The 12913-nt window shown below is 38.9% G+C and overlaps 1 protein-coding gene across 1 annotated transcript in view; it reads right to left on the bottom strand.

The window, feature by feature from the left end:
* The window catches only part of dnah7 (dynein, axonemal, heavy chain 7), a 137410-nt gene that overhangs the window by 32450 nt on the left and 92047 nt on the right, over positions 1 to 12913 (bottom strand). The window contains exons 50-54 of the mRNA XM_041807667.1: positions 9759 to 9949; positions 3676 to 3809; positions 3248 to 3583; positions 2914 to 3040; positions 2449 to 2643 (exon numbers count right to left, since the gene is read on the bottom strand). Of these exons, the coding sequence (XP_041663601.1) occupies positions 2449 to 2643; positions 2914 to 3040; positions 3248 to 3583; positions 3676 to 3809; positions 9759 to 9949 (983 nt within the window). The remainder of the gene's footprint in view (positions 1 to 2448; positions 2644 to 2913; positions 3041 to 3247; positions 3584 to 3675; positions 3810 to 9758; positions 9950 to 12913) is intronic.

Below are 12913 nucleotides of genomic sequence, written 5' to 3'. Positions count from 1 at the left end.
GTGTTTTGTTCCTCACACAAAAGAGCCAAAAACAATAGTGTGGGAAAAAAAGTGTTTGAAGGTAGGCTGCAGGGGCGTTATAGCATCCTGCTGAGCTACCCCTGCTGAGTGGAGCCAGCCTGTGGATCACATGAGAAACCCTCTGGAAAAAAGCTTTCACCTATTCAAACTGCCCTTGATCCTTTCTCCTTAACACTGTTCTGCTGTAGTTTTCCTGTTTTTAACTCAAATTACTTTTTAAATCTCTGTCTACTTCACTTTTAGTTCAAACCATCACTGCCCTCTTTTTGATATTAAGGAAAATACATAATTAAGGTTGTTTTAGTAGGACAGCAAAACGACCCTTAAAAATCTTAACTCCAAAAAGACAAACACTTGAGCTCAAATTGCCAGTAAGTAAAGTTTAGGTCTGTTGTAATAGCGCTGGTCCACAGTTATGCATTGTAACTGATTTATCTGCTATAACAGGATTTCAAATTGTGCTGAAGATAATGCATTCTCAATTTTTTACTGACTTAAAGTGCTTTCATTTGATTGTGCACAGTTTGAAAAATAAGCTACAAATGAGATACTTTTGTGCTTTGATTGTACCATGTAGTTCTGCCTTAGGTTGAGTGTAAAATTCCACTTGGATTTTGGTCACAGGCAGGGCCTGTGTACATACATGGATGCCTGTTTTTGCACTGGGACTGCAAATTTTCATTACAAAAACAATATAGTGCAGTGTATGGGCACTTTCCAAGTGGAGCAGAGACAAATGTATACCAAAAAAAGTGAAACAAGAGTGAGGAAGTCAGTGCCATGAGATGAAACTATGAAACAGAGGAAATGTTTGTTCATCTCTGACAACATCACTGCCTTAATGATCAGTTGATGAGGGACTGCTAGACTGAAAAAAAGGATAATTGGCAAGAAATAGCTGATGCAATTAGTTAGTATAAGCATCAAGCTAGCATGTCATTTATCATGTTTGGATGGACAAGTACAGCACAGTATAGTAAATACTGTATCTTTACAGTCATCCTTGAATGTATTTAAGCTGAACCCCTCTTCCTTCTAACACCATCATGTTGGTCGTGAGAACTGGTCGGGCAGCACTGTGAAGTCTGACAAGTCATGGCATCCATTTATGGCTCTGTGATCTTCTAATCTCACATCGTAACCATCAAAACAGACAAGAAAATATTCTGAGAGATTACCAAATTCTTCTCCTGCAAGTACTCTAGGGCAGTGAGGAACATAAGAACTGGTGGGTCAGGACTAGTGCTGGGCAATTAATCCAAAAATAATCAAAACCGACATTTGGAGCCTCTAACTGATGTAAACCTGCCCTGTAAATTTAATTTTTTCCCTTGTAATTCTCTCTCTACTAACAACCCCCTTAAAAACAACTACTGGCTGTGTAGTCATGTGATAGGAAGCTTGGTGTCACAAGGCATGCAGCCTGCCAGAAACCCATAAGGAGAAGAAGTAGTCACACGACACTGTACCATCCAGTCCTCAAACTCAAACACAGAGCCAACTGCGGAGCGTGAGCAGCAGAGCAATTTTCTACTTTTTATACAATTTTATAAAAATAATTTATTTTCTTAGCAAGAAATACCAGTTGTTTATTTTCTACTTTTCTTGGAAAATGTGACTTAAAAATCTAATTTCAGCTGATGTATATTTTGATTTCAATAAATAACCATAAATTGTTAATCTGTGCATGTTCTTTTCAGTTATTTGTTTTAAAATTATACAAGTATTTACAGCAAAAACAGTGTCAAGGGCGGGAGGTGAGACAATCGTACATCAATCGAAGCTCAATTAATGATGATTTAGATTTTTTCCATAATTGCCCAGCCCTAGTTGGACCCAAAACAGGGTTACAGAGCTGTTTTCAGTGAGTCAGGAATTTGTGCCTGAAAAAAAAAACAAAAAAAAAAACAAAAGTCCATGAAGTACTAAAGCTCTTAGTGGACATATACCTGTACATTGGATTTTTCTCACGTTTACTTACTGTTTGACAGTGATAATGGGTGAATGTTTTCTTAAAATTTCTGTTCATTTATCTTCTTTTCTTGGGATAATAAAGCTGCTTCCCAAATGTCAATAACATAAATCCAAAGACCCCTAAATAACAGGCTAAAATGACACATCATGGGGAAATGGGGTGTAAAATGTGTTTAGTCCTGTCTCTTTTATCAGTCTTATTTTTTTGTTCCAGCCAAAATCCAAACTGCAACATTTCTCATTAAATTAATAATTTTCTTTTTATTTCGGTCCCAATTTGTCAAAAAAGAGACCGAGAGAGTCCCGAGGCAAGACCAGCTGAGAACCACTGCTCTCGGGCATTTTGATTAATGATATTTCTACAGTCTTGCTAATTTTAAAAATGTAGGTATGAAATAGAGAAAACAACTAACTACCAGTTCAGAGATAAAACACTAACTTGATGACACTTACTGGGCTGTCGTAAACTTTCTTCCACTCGTTTATGAGGCGAGCCATGTCATGACGCAGACCTTTAAAACACTCCATCTCATCCAGGCGGCAAATCTCATCCCAAGACTTCTTAGGGAGCCAGGTGCAGGGATTTGAGTGTGGGTTATCCAGTCCAACACCACCTGTCAATAAGAAGCGCCACTCCCCCTCATCCACCTGCAACAGACAATTTATGCTATTGAAATATTTACACATTCAGAGTCATTTGTGCTTAAGTTAAGGTTTCCTATGAAGGGTTTTACAAAAAAAAGCTGTGTAAATCTGAAGTTCAAAATATTGATTATCTTTAACAATTGCAGACTACTTTTTTGATTAGCATACTGCCTACTACAAACAGAAAAGAACATTGTATATATGTATTTTCCAAAATATCTGGGGTTAAATATTAAGAATATGTATAGTTGTAGTGTGTGTTTATATTTCCACCATTTTCTTATGCATAAGCAGGTTGACACTGAGGCAGAAGGAAAAGAGCAGCTTATCCTTCTCAAACAGGGAGCGGCACACATTTACATATAGTGAGTAGGTAAAGTGGTCTCTCAGGATCTGGAGTCTGCAAAGAGATGCAAACAAACAAACAAAACTTACAAAATTGTCCACATTCTGGCACTCTCAGGTTCTCTTACACCCCTTTATTGACAGTTAACAAACCATATCTGATTTTCAAGTGAAAAATTACATCCAAGCTATTATTTGAGGACCTGATAAAGCGACTTGTACAAACAAGTATTTGGCTGGAGCATTTTTCAGCTCTGCTCACCTTTGCTCCAAGTCCTCGCTCTTGTCTGAGTTGTCAATGGAGTTGATGAAGAGGTTGATAAACCAGGCAAGGGAGTACTGGTACATGGGTTCAATGTTAGCCAGGTCAGCAATGGAGAAGAACAGGATAGCTGAATGCACAGCAATGGGTGTGTAGCCCATACGGGTCTCATCAATCTTCTGCTCGGTCACCTCAGCCACAGCCTGCTTCTCTGAGATTTCATTGGCTAGCACTTTGGAGCTGGAGAGGATTTTGACAGCTGTCTCGTCCTCCAGGATGTTACCCTCGGAAGAAGAGAGCACCTCCAAGATTTCATCTTCGATCTTCTTCAGTTGCCTTACAAAAAAAACAACTTTATGTAAAAACATGCGGTTTCTTCTTTCCGTTTGATTATTTGAATGATTTGAGCCTGCGGTGTGCTTCTGTACCTTTTGTTCTCTGCTCCTTGCAGGATGAGAGCCTGTTTCTCTTCCTCTAGGTCAGGCCTTTCTCGGGCAACCACAATGCCTAGGAGCTGGTCCTGGATGCCCTCTGGAGTGATCATGAAGTTCAGCAGGGTCACCTATAGTACATGAGATATCCATGGAATTACAATCAGGATTCTGAGTGTAATAGGCTGGAATATGTTTCCCATATCATGCTTTCAGGCACTTAAGCTATATACTTTACAGTACAGTGTTGATAATCTTAGCTTTAGTTCTGTATTCTGCATAAACCTCCAATCCAATTGATTCAAATAATGATTCAGTGTTCATAAAGGTCGGGGGCATTTACCTCCTTTTTCTTTAAAGGAAAAAGTGTTGCGGCTAGAATTAAAGGAGCGTGTCTGATACCACAGCCTCAGTCATTCTGCTCTGCACTTATCCGGAGGTTAAAAGCCTATATCTGATATCTACTCTCTGCCCTAATAAACGAGTGCACTTCTCCTGGGCCTAATTCCATTTCTATTGATGCTACGGACCCACTCAGCTGGTGGTAAAGACTCAGAGCCAAAATAAATCTCTGGTTAGTGCGTTTCACACATACATCCTCTTTCTACGCTTCCCTTAGTCTCTTGAGCTCTTTAAGAGCTGGTTTACCAGATGCTTGTCCTCTTGTATTTGAAAGTATTGCATTTCAAACAGAGTTTAATGGCAATAATGGAAGCTTTATTGTGCACTGTACTGCAGGCAAAAAAAGAGACTTAAGCAGAAGGGGAAAAACAAAGGATTGAGCAAGCTGTGAAAAATGAGTTGAATCTGTCTAATAGCTACCCATAAAGTGCAGGGCCCCTGCACATAGATGCCTGAAATGTGATATTCAGTAATGCTTTCCAACCCCTCGCCTTTCTATAATGCAATTCCCTTTAATGTTTTTTTTTTCTTGGAAATTTATTTGATTTATTTATATATTTTGGACTGCTTTCTGGGGGGGGGGTACATGAGAAAGATGATTCAGAGTGCTACTGTGTAACAAAGGGATGCTATTTGAGTGGCGTGATGCAGTGAGTGGGGTTTAACAAGGAAAAGAAGGGGTTGTTTATCAGTAGAAGAACGCAAATAGCTTGCGCCACAACAATATCAAATTTTCAAATGACCTTAACTTTTTAAATAAACAAGATCAGCAAGCAACAGACAAGCCAGCAGATCTGGGAGGCTGTATTTGGGACCAATGTACTTTGAGAATAATGTTAATATATTTCTATCCCATCTATGTGAAATACACGTCCATATACACCTCCATATAAATGTGGATTTTGTGTGTTTACAGTGGCAATTAAAAGTATTTACCCCTTTCATGTTTTACCCCTTTTACTGATTTTAAAAATCAATCATGGTCAACATAATTTGACTTTTCTGACAAGAATAATACAGAAAACATCTTTAATGTAAAAGTGAAAACAGATATATACAAAGAAATGTCAATTAAATCTCACAGTTAGTGAAATGAGGATCACCTGAGTGCTGTGAATGTGTCTCAAGGGACTGCCATAAAAAGACACCTGTGTTTAGAAGGTCCAGTCACAGGTTAATCAGTATTAATGGCTACCATTACACCATGAAGTCAAAAGAACACTCCAAGCAACTCAGAGAAAAAGTAATTAAAAAGTACAGAGATGGATACAAAAAAGAATTCCATGGCATTGAACATCACCCAGAGTTCAATATAATCCATCATCAAGAAATGTAAGGAATATTGCACATGTGTAAATCTACCTAGATCAGACCATCCTCATAAACTGAGTGACCAGTAAAAGGGAGACCAGCGAGAGAGGCCACCAAGACAGCTATGACTACTCTGAATGAGTTATAAGTTTCAGTAGCTGAGATCAGAGAGACTCCATATACAACAACTGTTGCCCATTTTCTTCACCAGTCAAAGCTTTATGATAGAGTGGCAAAGAGAAAGCCATTGTTGAAGAAAAATCATGTTAAACCTGGACTAGAGTTCTCCAAAAGGCATGTGGGAGAAAGTTCTTTGGGCTGCTGGGACTAAAATGGTGCTTTTTGCCCATCAGACGAGACACTATGTATGGTAGACACCAAACACAAATCACAAACACACCATCCCCACCGTGAAGCACAGTGGGGGCAGCATCATGTTATGGGGAGGCTTCTCAGCAGCTGTCCCTGGAAGGCTTGTACTGGTAGAGGGTATAACGAATGCTGCAAAACATAGGAAAATCCTGGAGGACAATCTTATGCAGTCTGCAAGAGATCTACGGCTTGGGAGAAGATTTATTTTCTAGTAAGACAATGACCCAAAGTACACAGTATAGCTACACAGAAATGGTTTAAAATCAACAAGGTGAATGTTCTGGAGTGGCCAAGTCTAAGCCCAGACCTCAGTCCAATAGAGAACTTGTGGCTGGAATCGAATTGGCTGGTCATGCCTGATCCCCAGCAGTTTTGCAAAGAAGAAGGGAGTAAAATTACAGTGTCCAGATGTGCAAGCTTGATTGGAACCTATCAACACAGACTCAGTGCTGTGGTTGCAGGTGTTATTGACTAAATACTGCCTTGAAGGGGACAATATTTATGCAATCACTTATTTTACATGCCATATTTTTATTATCCTTGTAAAATTTTGATCTACTTTGTAGAAATCTATTTTCACTTTGACTTTTTTTTTGTTGTTGTTTCTTTTGTCGTCCAGTAAGCCAAACTCTATTGACCAAAAAATCTAGGTGGTGAATACTTTATACATTTTTGCTGTTTGTCAAATATTGAAAGATTAAAGTTAGAATTAAAAAGATGCCAAAGAAAAGGTAGGTTGATCACCAGATTTATCTTCACAAGTGGGGCATAAATATCGCAAACTTAACAAACTTGCATCTAAAAAATGAGACAATGAATTGTGGGAAAATGGCAACAAATTCTGGAAGCCATGTCTTTGCAAATCATGTAGTGAATGTCAAAATATTTTACTGAAAAAAAAAACACTAAATTTTGGCCTAATGGTGGCACTAAAGGAAAAACCAAAAGATCCCCCAAAGCTCTAGAAAAATATTTCAAAGAATAAGAATTGCTGTGGAAATATGAAAACGTATATCATAGGTTGTCATGAAAAAGTGAAAAAGAGGGCAGAATAACCAACTGACAGGGTCTCCATCCATAACACAGCAAGAAACTTGTACCCAAACATGGAAAGCCCCCCTACATCAAAGGTCTCCCATCAAAAAATGGCCCAAAGCTGCCTACCCTTTTAAGGTTGCATGCCACTAATGGTAATATGGTTGCCCACATAGCATAGTTACACTTTTGAAAGAATGAACTGTGTTACTGAAAGTCAGTTCTATCATTTGGCTTAACAATCACTTGGAAAAAGAAAAACGAGATTGACTGTTGCTATTAGGTGAGATTGAAGACAATACTTTTCAAGCAAAGGAATTTAGATGTCTGTGTGGGTTCCAGTGAGAGCCTTTATTCTATTACTGCCTTCTGTGTTGGCAGCAGTTCTGTTGTGGAAAATACATTAACTCTTTGATGCAGGGGGATTGAAGGGTACCAGCTCCATCTGCATGGAGGAGTTAGGTAGAGGAAGAGCAGGGAATTCCACAGAGACCCTTTACTGACACTGACACCAGCTGTAAAGAGGTAAGGCATGTGGTTTCTACAAGAAAATAATCTGAGTATATTTCATTACTTAAGATGTGATTGTCTTCGATATAAATGGCTGCATGTTTGCAGCTCTAGGTTGCACCAGCTGTACACTTCATCTTGAATTTTAAATTCAGGATGAAGTGTATGCAGGTATCGCTCCAGCTGTAACAGTTCCTGTGTAGGCATAGTTAAGGCTTAAAACTTACAACTAGCTCCTAGACAATGTTAAGTGCTCAAATATGGTGTACCATCTTGAAAGGTGGGATAACTTAGAGGATAATTGGAACCTTACATTCTGCTAGTTAAAAGAATATTTTGGTATTTTTGAAGTTGGGTTGTATCAGGAACTTGGCAAGAGTAAGAGTAGTGCATGGTCTAGTGATTTCAGATTATTGCCCCTTTAAGAATCAAGTACTTGGATAAGCTAGGCTATATAGTGCTTCGCATGGGTAAAGTTGCTCCACATAATTTAGTGAGTTTGAGGTAAAAATAGACCAGAAAAAAAAATGTTAGCTCAATATACCCTATATTGACATTTTTTTCACCCGGAAGGCCTCTGTTTTTGGCATGGTTTTGCAATGCAAGCTTCAGCTACCGGCTGCAAACTTATTCGCCTCAGCATATTTGCAAAGCTGTTTAAGTCTGCCAGAGGAAACTACAACTAAGTAAGCTAAGACAATACTTAAATGAGCAATGTCTACTTGAGTGGCAATGACATGGCGATTACTGTGGTCACAGGGGATATTTTTATGACCCAGAGTACACAGAGGAACAACTTCCACAGATGGAGACTCAGCGGGAAGAAATAGAGAGGAGAGAGATTTCAGTGGAGACTGGTTAGTAGCAGAGATCCCAAGTTACCTGCTGGCAAAGGTGTTGAAACTGTGAGCCCATTCCCTTTACACAGAGCTACTGCTGTCATGAGTGGACCTTCACAACACTTCTTCAGGACATTTCTGATTGAGAATGGCAGCTTACAGATGCCAGCTGTCTGCACCACTCTCCATCCAGAGGTCCCTGCCTTACTGAATGCTGGTGTTTTACAAACCTTCTTCAACTTAGTTCAAAGTTTGCGTAATATGTTTACTTTATTTAAACACTGTACCAGCTGTGAGGTGGAAAAATGAGCTGAAGGGATAAGTTTTAGCTTAGTTTGTAGTTGTTAACTGCTGTTGAAGTGAAAAACTGGGCTAAAATAACTGGTTTTAGCTTATTTTATTGTTTTTCCTCTGACAGAGCTTGCAGACTCAAAGAGCTGTTCAGATACACTGAGGTGGGTATCCAAAGGTAGAGGATCTCTAAGTGAAAAATAAAATGCTTCAAAAATTTTTTATACAGTTTACAACTGGGCCAACATTGTTTTATGGCCCATCCTTTTTGAAGGAGCAACACTCACTGAAATCACTGGAGGCTAATGCCATTTCTATTACAAAGTACCTCATACAATGTAACTTCAAAAATACTGAAATATTAGCGCGTAGATGGTCAACTGGTTTAAGGCGCTACTTATGTACACGGGCAGCCCAGGTTCAATTACGGACTGTGGCCCTTTACCACTGTCTATCCACTGTCCTTCCTCTATCCAATAAAGGCATAACCTTGCAAAGCAGATGGACCCACTCATTTCCTTGTGTCTCACTGGTGAATCCATCTTGCAAAGCTCCCGTCTGAACCGTTTGGGCCCGGTTAGAAAGTGACATGACCAATCAGCAGCAAGGGGCAGTACTTTCAGGCATGGCGGAGTTGTGACGTAAGCAAGCAGCAATAAGAGGTCAGTGCAATTATGGCGGAAGAGCATAGCGTGCATGCTGCTAAAGCGCCAGTTTTATCAGAACTTGACGACACTTCTTCATTAAAAGAAGAACAAAGAACTGCAGTGAGTTGTTCTCTTTACAAAAACGACAAAAGACATGTACTGACATGTCTATAGTCGCCATAGTTCACGTTAATCCTCAGTAGGTGCGCACGCACACCTCGGTCACACCTACGTCATGTGTTTTGTTGCTCTGATTGGCCCGTAAAGATGTGACAGACAGAAACGTTCATCCATCACAGTCCAAGGACTTTATACCATGACTTAGGACAAAAATTACAGCTATGGCTTGTTGCACCAGCAATCTTTGTTTTTCACAACAGCGTTGTATGCAAATAACAAGGGCATTATTTCCAATAAGTATTGAAGTTATTGCAGTACAAGAAATGTTGTTACCCTTTCCCTCCTGTCATAGTGAGAAACAAATGGATTGGAAAAGGGTCATTAAACATTTCAGAAAATATCTACAGTTCAACTTAAACTACAGTCCAAGTACAGGAATCAATGTATCCTCAAGCTAATAATAAGAAATGTGCTCCACAATGTGAGGATGTGAGAGTACACTGTGATACTAAAAAAATATAACAGTGCCAGAGGCAGTTTCCCACCACCGTACCTTGACAGAAGTTTCAGGCAGGTAGTGTGGGTTCCGTAGCTTGGTGGTGATGTAGAAGCGAAAGTCTGGAGCATATTCAATGGTTGAGTCTCCAAGGCGGATACACATGGCACCACCTTGTTTGAAAGTCTGTCTCAGCAGCAGAGGCTCGAGGATAGGGTCCAGCTCTTCTCCAACATTCTCCAACAGCACTGGGAGTAAATGATTAATATTTACAAATATTTTGTAACTAGAAAAAAATGACTTCTTTTTGACCTTACTGGCATTTCTTTATTCTCAGGAACTTTCAAAACATCTCTCATGAAAGCACCAAGCTATTTTTGCATTAAAAAGAATTCTAATTTGTGTTTTTCGCTCTAAGCCAGAGTTTTGGTTAAAGAGCGAGAACTCCACCAGTGACAGCAATCATTTTAGTACAGTGCCTATAAAAACTATCCACCACTTGGATATTTTTACCTTTTTATTGATTTTATAAATCACTTATAGTCAATAAATGGTATTGATAGAAAAAACATACAAAAACCTCTGTAATGTAAAAGAAAAAAATGTAACATAAAATATGTGATTATAAACATATTTACCCCCTCTAAAGTGACTGACCCAGTTCAACAGAGGTCCAGCCAATTTGAGCTAGTAGGCTCACAATTAATGAAACAGGGGATCGACTGAGTGCAGTGAATGTGTCTCAAGTGATAATAGTATAAAGACACCTGTGTCTGGAAGGTCCAGTCACTGGATCATCAGTACTCATGGCTACCATTACACCATGATGACAAAGGAACACTTCAAGCAACTCAGAGAAAAGTTTACTGAAATCTATAAGTGAGGGGATGGATAAAAAACAAATTTCAAGGCACTTAACACCCCTGGAGTTAAGTATAATCCGGCATCAAGAAATGGAAGGAATATGGCACGTGAAAATCTGCCTAGATCAGATTGTCCTCATAAACTGAGTGACTATGCAAGAAGGAGACTAATGAGAGAGGCCACCAAGACATCTATTACAACTCTTGGAAAGTTACAAGCTTCAGCAGCTGAGATGGGAGAGACTGCATACTGTTGCCCCAGTTCTCCACCAGTCAAAGTTTTATGAGAAAGTGGCACTGTTAAAGAAAATTTATTAAATCTCAACAAGAGTTTGCCAGAAGGGTGTGTGGGAGACTTCATGGTTAAGTGGAGGAAGGTTCTTTGGTCTGGTGTGACCAAGATTCTTTGTTTTAGCTATCAGACAAGCTATGTTTGATGAACACCTCACCCTGCACATGACCATAAACACACCATCCCCACTGTGAAGCACGGTTGCAGCAGCATCATGCTGTGGGGAGGCTTCTTGGCAGCTGGCCCTGGAAGACTTGTGAAGGTAGAGGGTACAATGAAAAATATAGGAAAATCCTGGAGGAATATCTTATGCAGTCTGCAAGAGAACTACAATTTGGGAGGAGATCTATTTTCCAGCAGTTTAATGACTCAAAGCATACAGCGAAAACTACACAGAGATGGTTTAAAGACAACAAGGTGAATGTTCTGGAATGGCTGAGTCAGAGCCCAGACCTCAATCCAAAAGAGATTTTGTGACTGGACTTGAAAAGGGTTGTTCAAGCCCAACCCCTGTGCAATCTGACAAAGCTTGAGCAGTTTTGCAAAGAAGAAGCAAAATTGCAAAATTGCAGTGTCTAGATGTGCAAGCCTCATTGAGACAACTGTACCTACCTATAGTAGAGACCACTGTCTCTACTATATACTGACTTGAAGCAACTGAATATTTATGAAATTGCTTATTTTACATTACATATTTTTATTTAATTGCTAATTCTTTGCAGAAATCTGTTTTCACTTTTACATTAAAGAGGTTTTTCTGTAAAGTATTTTTGTCAAAAAAGCCTAATTCAATTGACCATGATTGACTAACAAAATCAATAAAAGGGTAAAACATCCAAGAAAGTGAATATTTTTATAGGCACAGTATGACGGAAACTAAAGTGATCCAGTAATGCAGTTAATCAGTGGCTCCTTTTTTGTTTGAATTATCTACAGAAGACACTTTTACTTGTCTTCCATCACCCATTGCTTACATCTGTCCAACACTAGAAAGCATTTTTACAAGTTGCTTTAAAAATTCAAATTTAGTTTTTATCACAGGTTATTACTATATTCTACAGGGCATGTAGAACCTTTACAGAGAAGGCTCACTAAGCTCAGAAAACCTACATTTTAGTACAGCTGTTATATCCTTTGTTTACATTATATAATATTCTGTATAATTTGCTGCTGTATTGTACATTTTTGCTGTGATATAACAAGATTTAAAAGCCTCAGCCTCTTTCAGCTCCCTTTGTTTTGCACTCAATAATGAACTTCCACTGAATCCCCAACAGCTCAATACCAAGGAATCAGTGAAGCAAGTAAAACATTACTGGTTTCAAATACCTTATTCCCATGGCATCTTTATTAATGTGATTTCACATTAAGAATGATAATGCTGTTCCCGTGTTGTGAGCATTAGCGCATCCATAATTGACATACTGCCTAAAGGTGATAACTAAGTTTTTGTACAGCTTTAGTGCCAAAGACAGCTGATGAACTTTCTCTCACATGGTAGCCAACAAAATCATGTCGGCCTCATCTTAATTGCTTTGGATCATAAGGTGTCCTTACATGACATCTATAATGCTTTTATTTAAGCTGCTTAAACAGCCCTATGCATCACTTAATCAACATAATCCTAGCCTATTAAGACATTTGGCAGAGACATACTAAAATTTAAAAATGCCAGACTCTATCCTTAGGATTTTAGACTGCATAAGGACAGCAAGAAAATGTAAAACTGCAATAATAAAAGCTCAACAGACGCTGCTGAGGAGGGTGTAACCACACGCTCTGGGGAGTGTTTTGCACCCTGTAAGGATAAGATACACTTTGAAATGTTAGTCTACAGTCTGCCTATAAGGAAAGAATCAGTGGCTGGCTGAGAGATCATTGTTTAGATGCCTTTTGAATGGTTGTGGAGCTGTCACCATTAAGTTGCCTCAACAATCCTATGTGAAAGCACATTAAGTATTAAGTAAACACACACTGTAAAAACAGCATAAAATAGAGTTGATATGCCTACACATAAGAAATTTGCTCTGTTACTAGGCAGGAAAAATGTTTAACAA

Source organism: Cheilinus undulatus, linkage group 15 (genome assembly GCF_018320785.1).
Source record: "Cheilinus undulatus linkage group 15, ASM1832078v1, whole genome shotgun sequence".
In the NCBI taxonomy this organism is placed as follows: Eukaryota; Metazoa; Chordata; class Actinopteri; order Labriformes; family Labridae; genus Cheilinus; species Cheilinus undulatus.
Note: the sequence above shows the minus strand (reverse complement) of the source record. Positions and strands in the feature narration are given on the sequence as shown.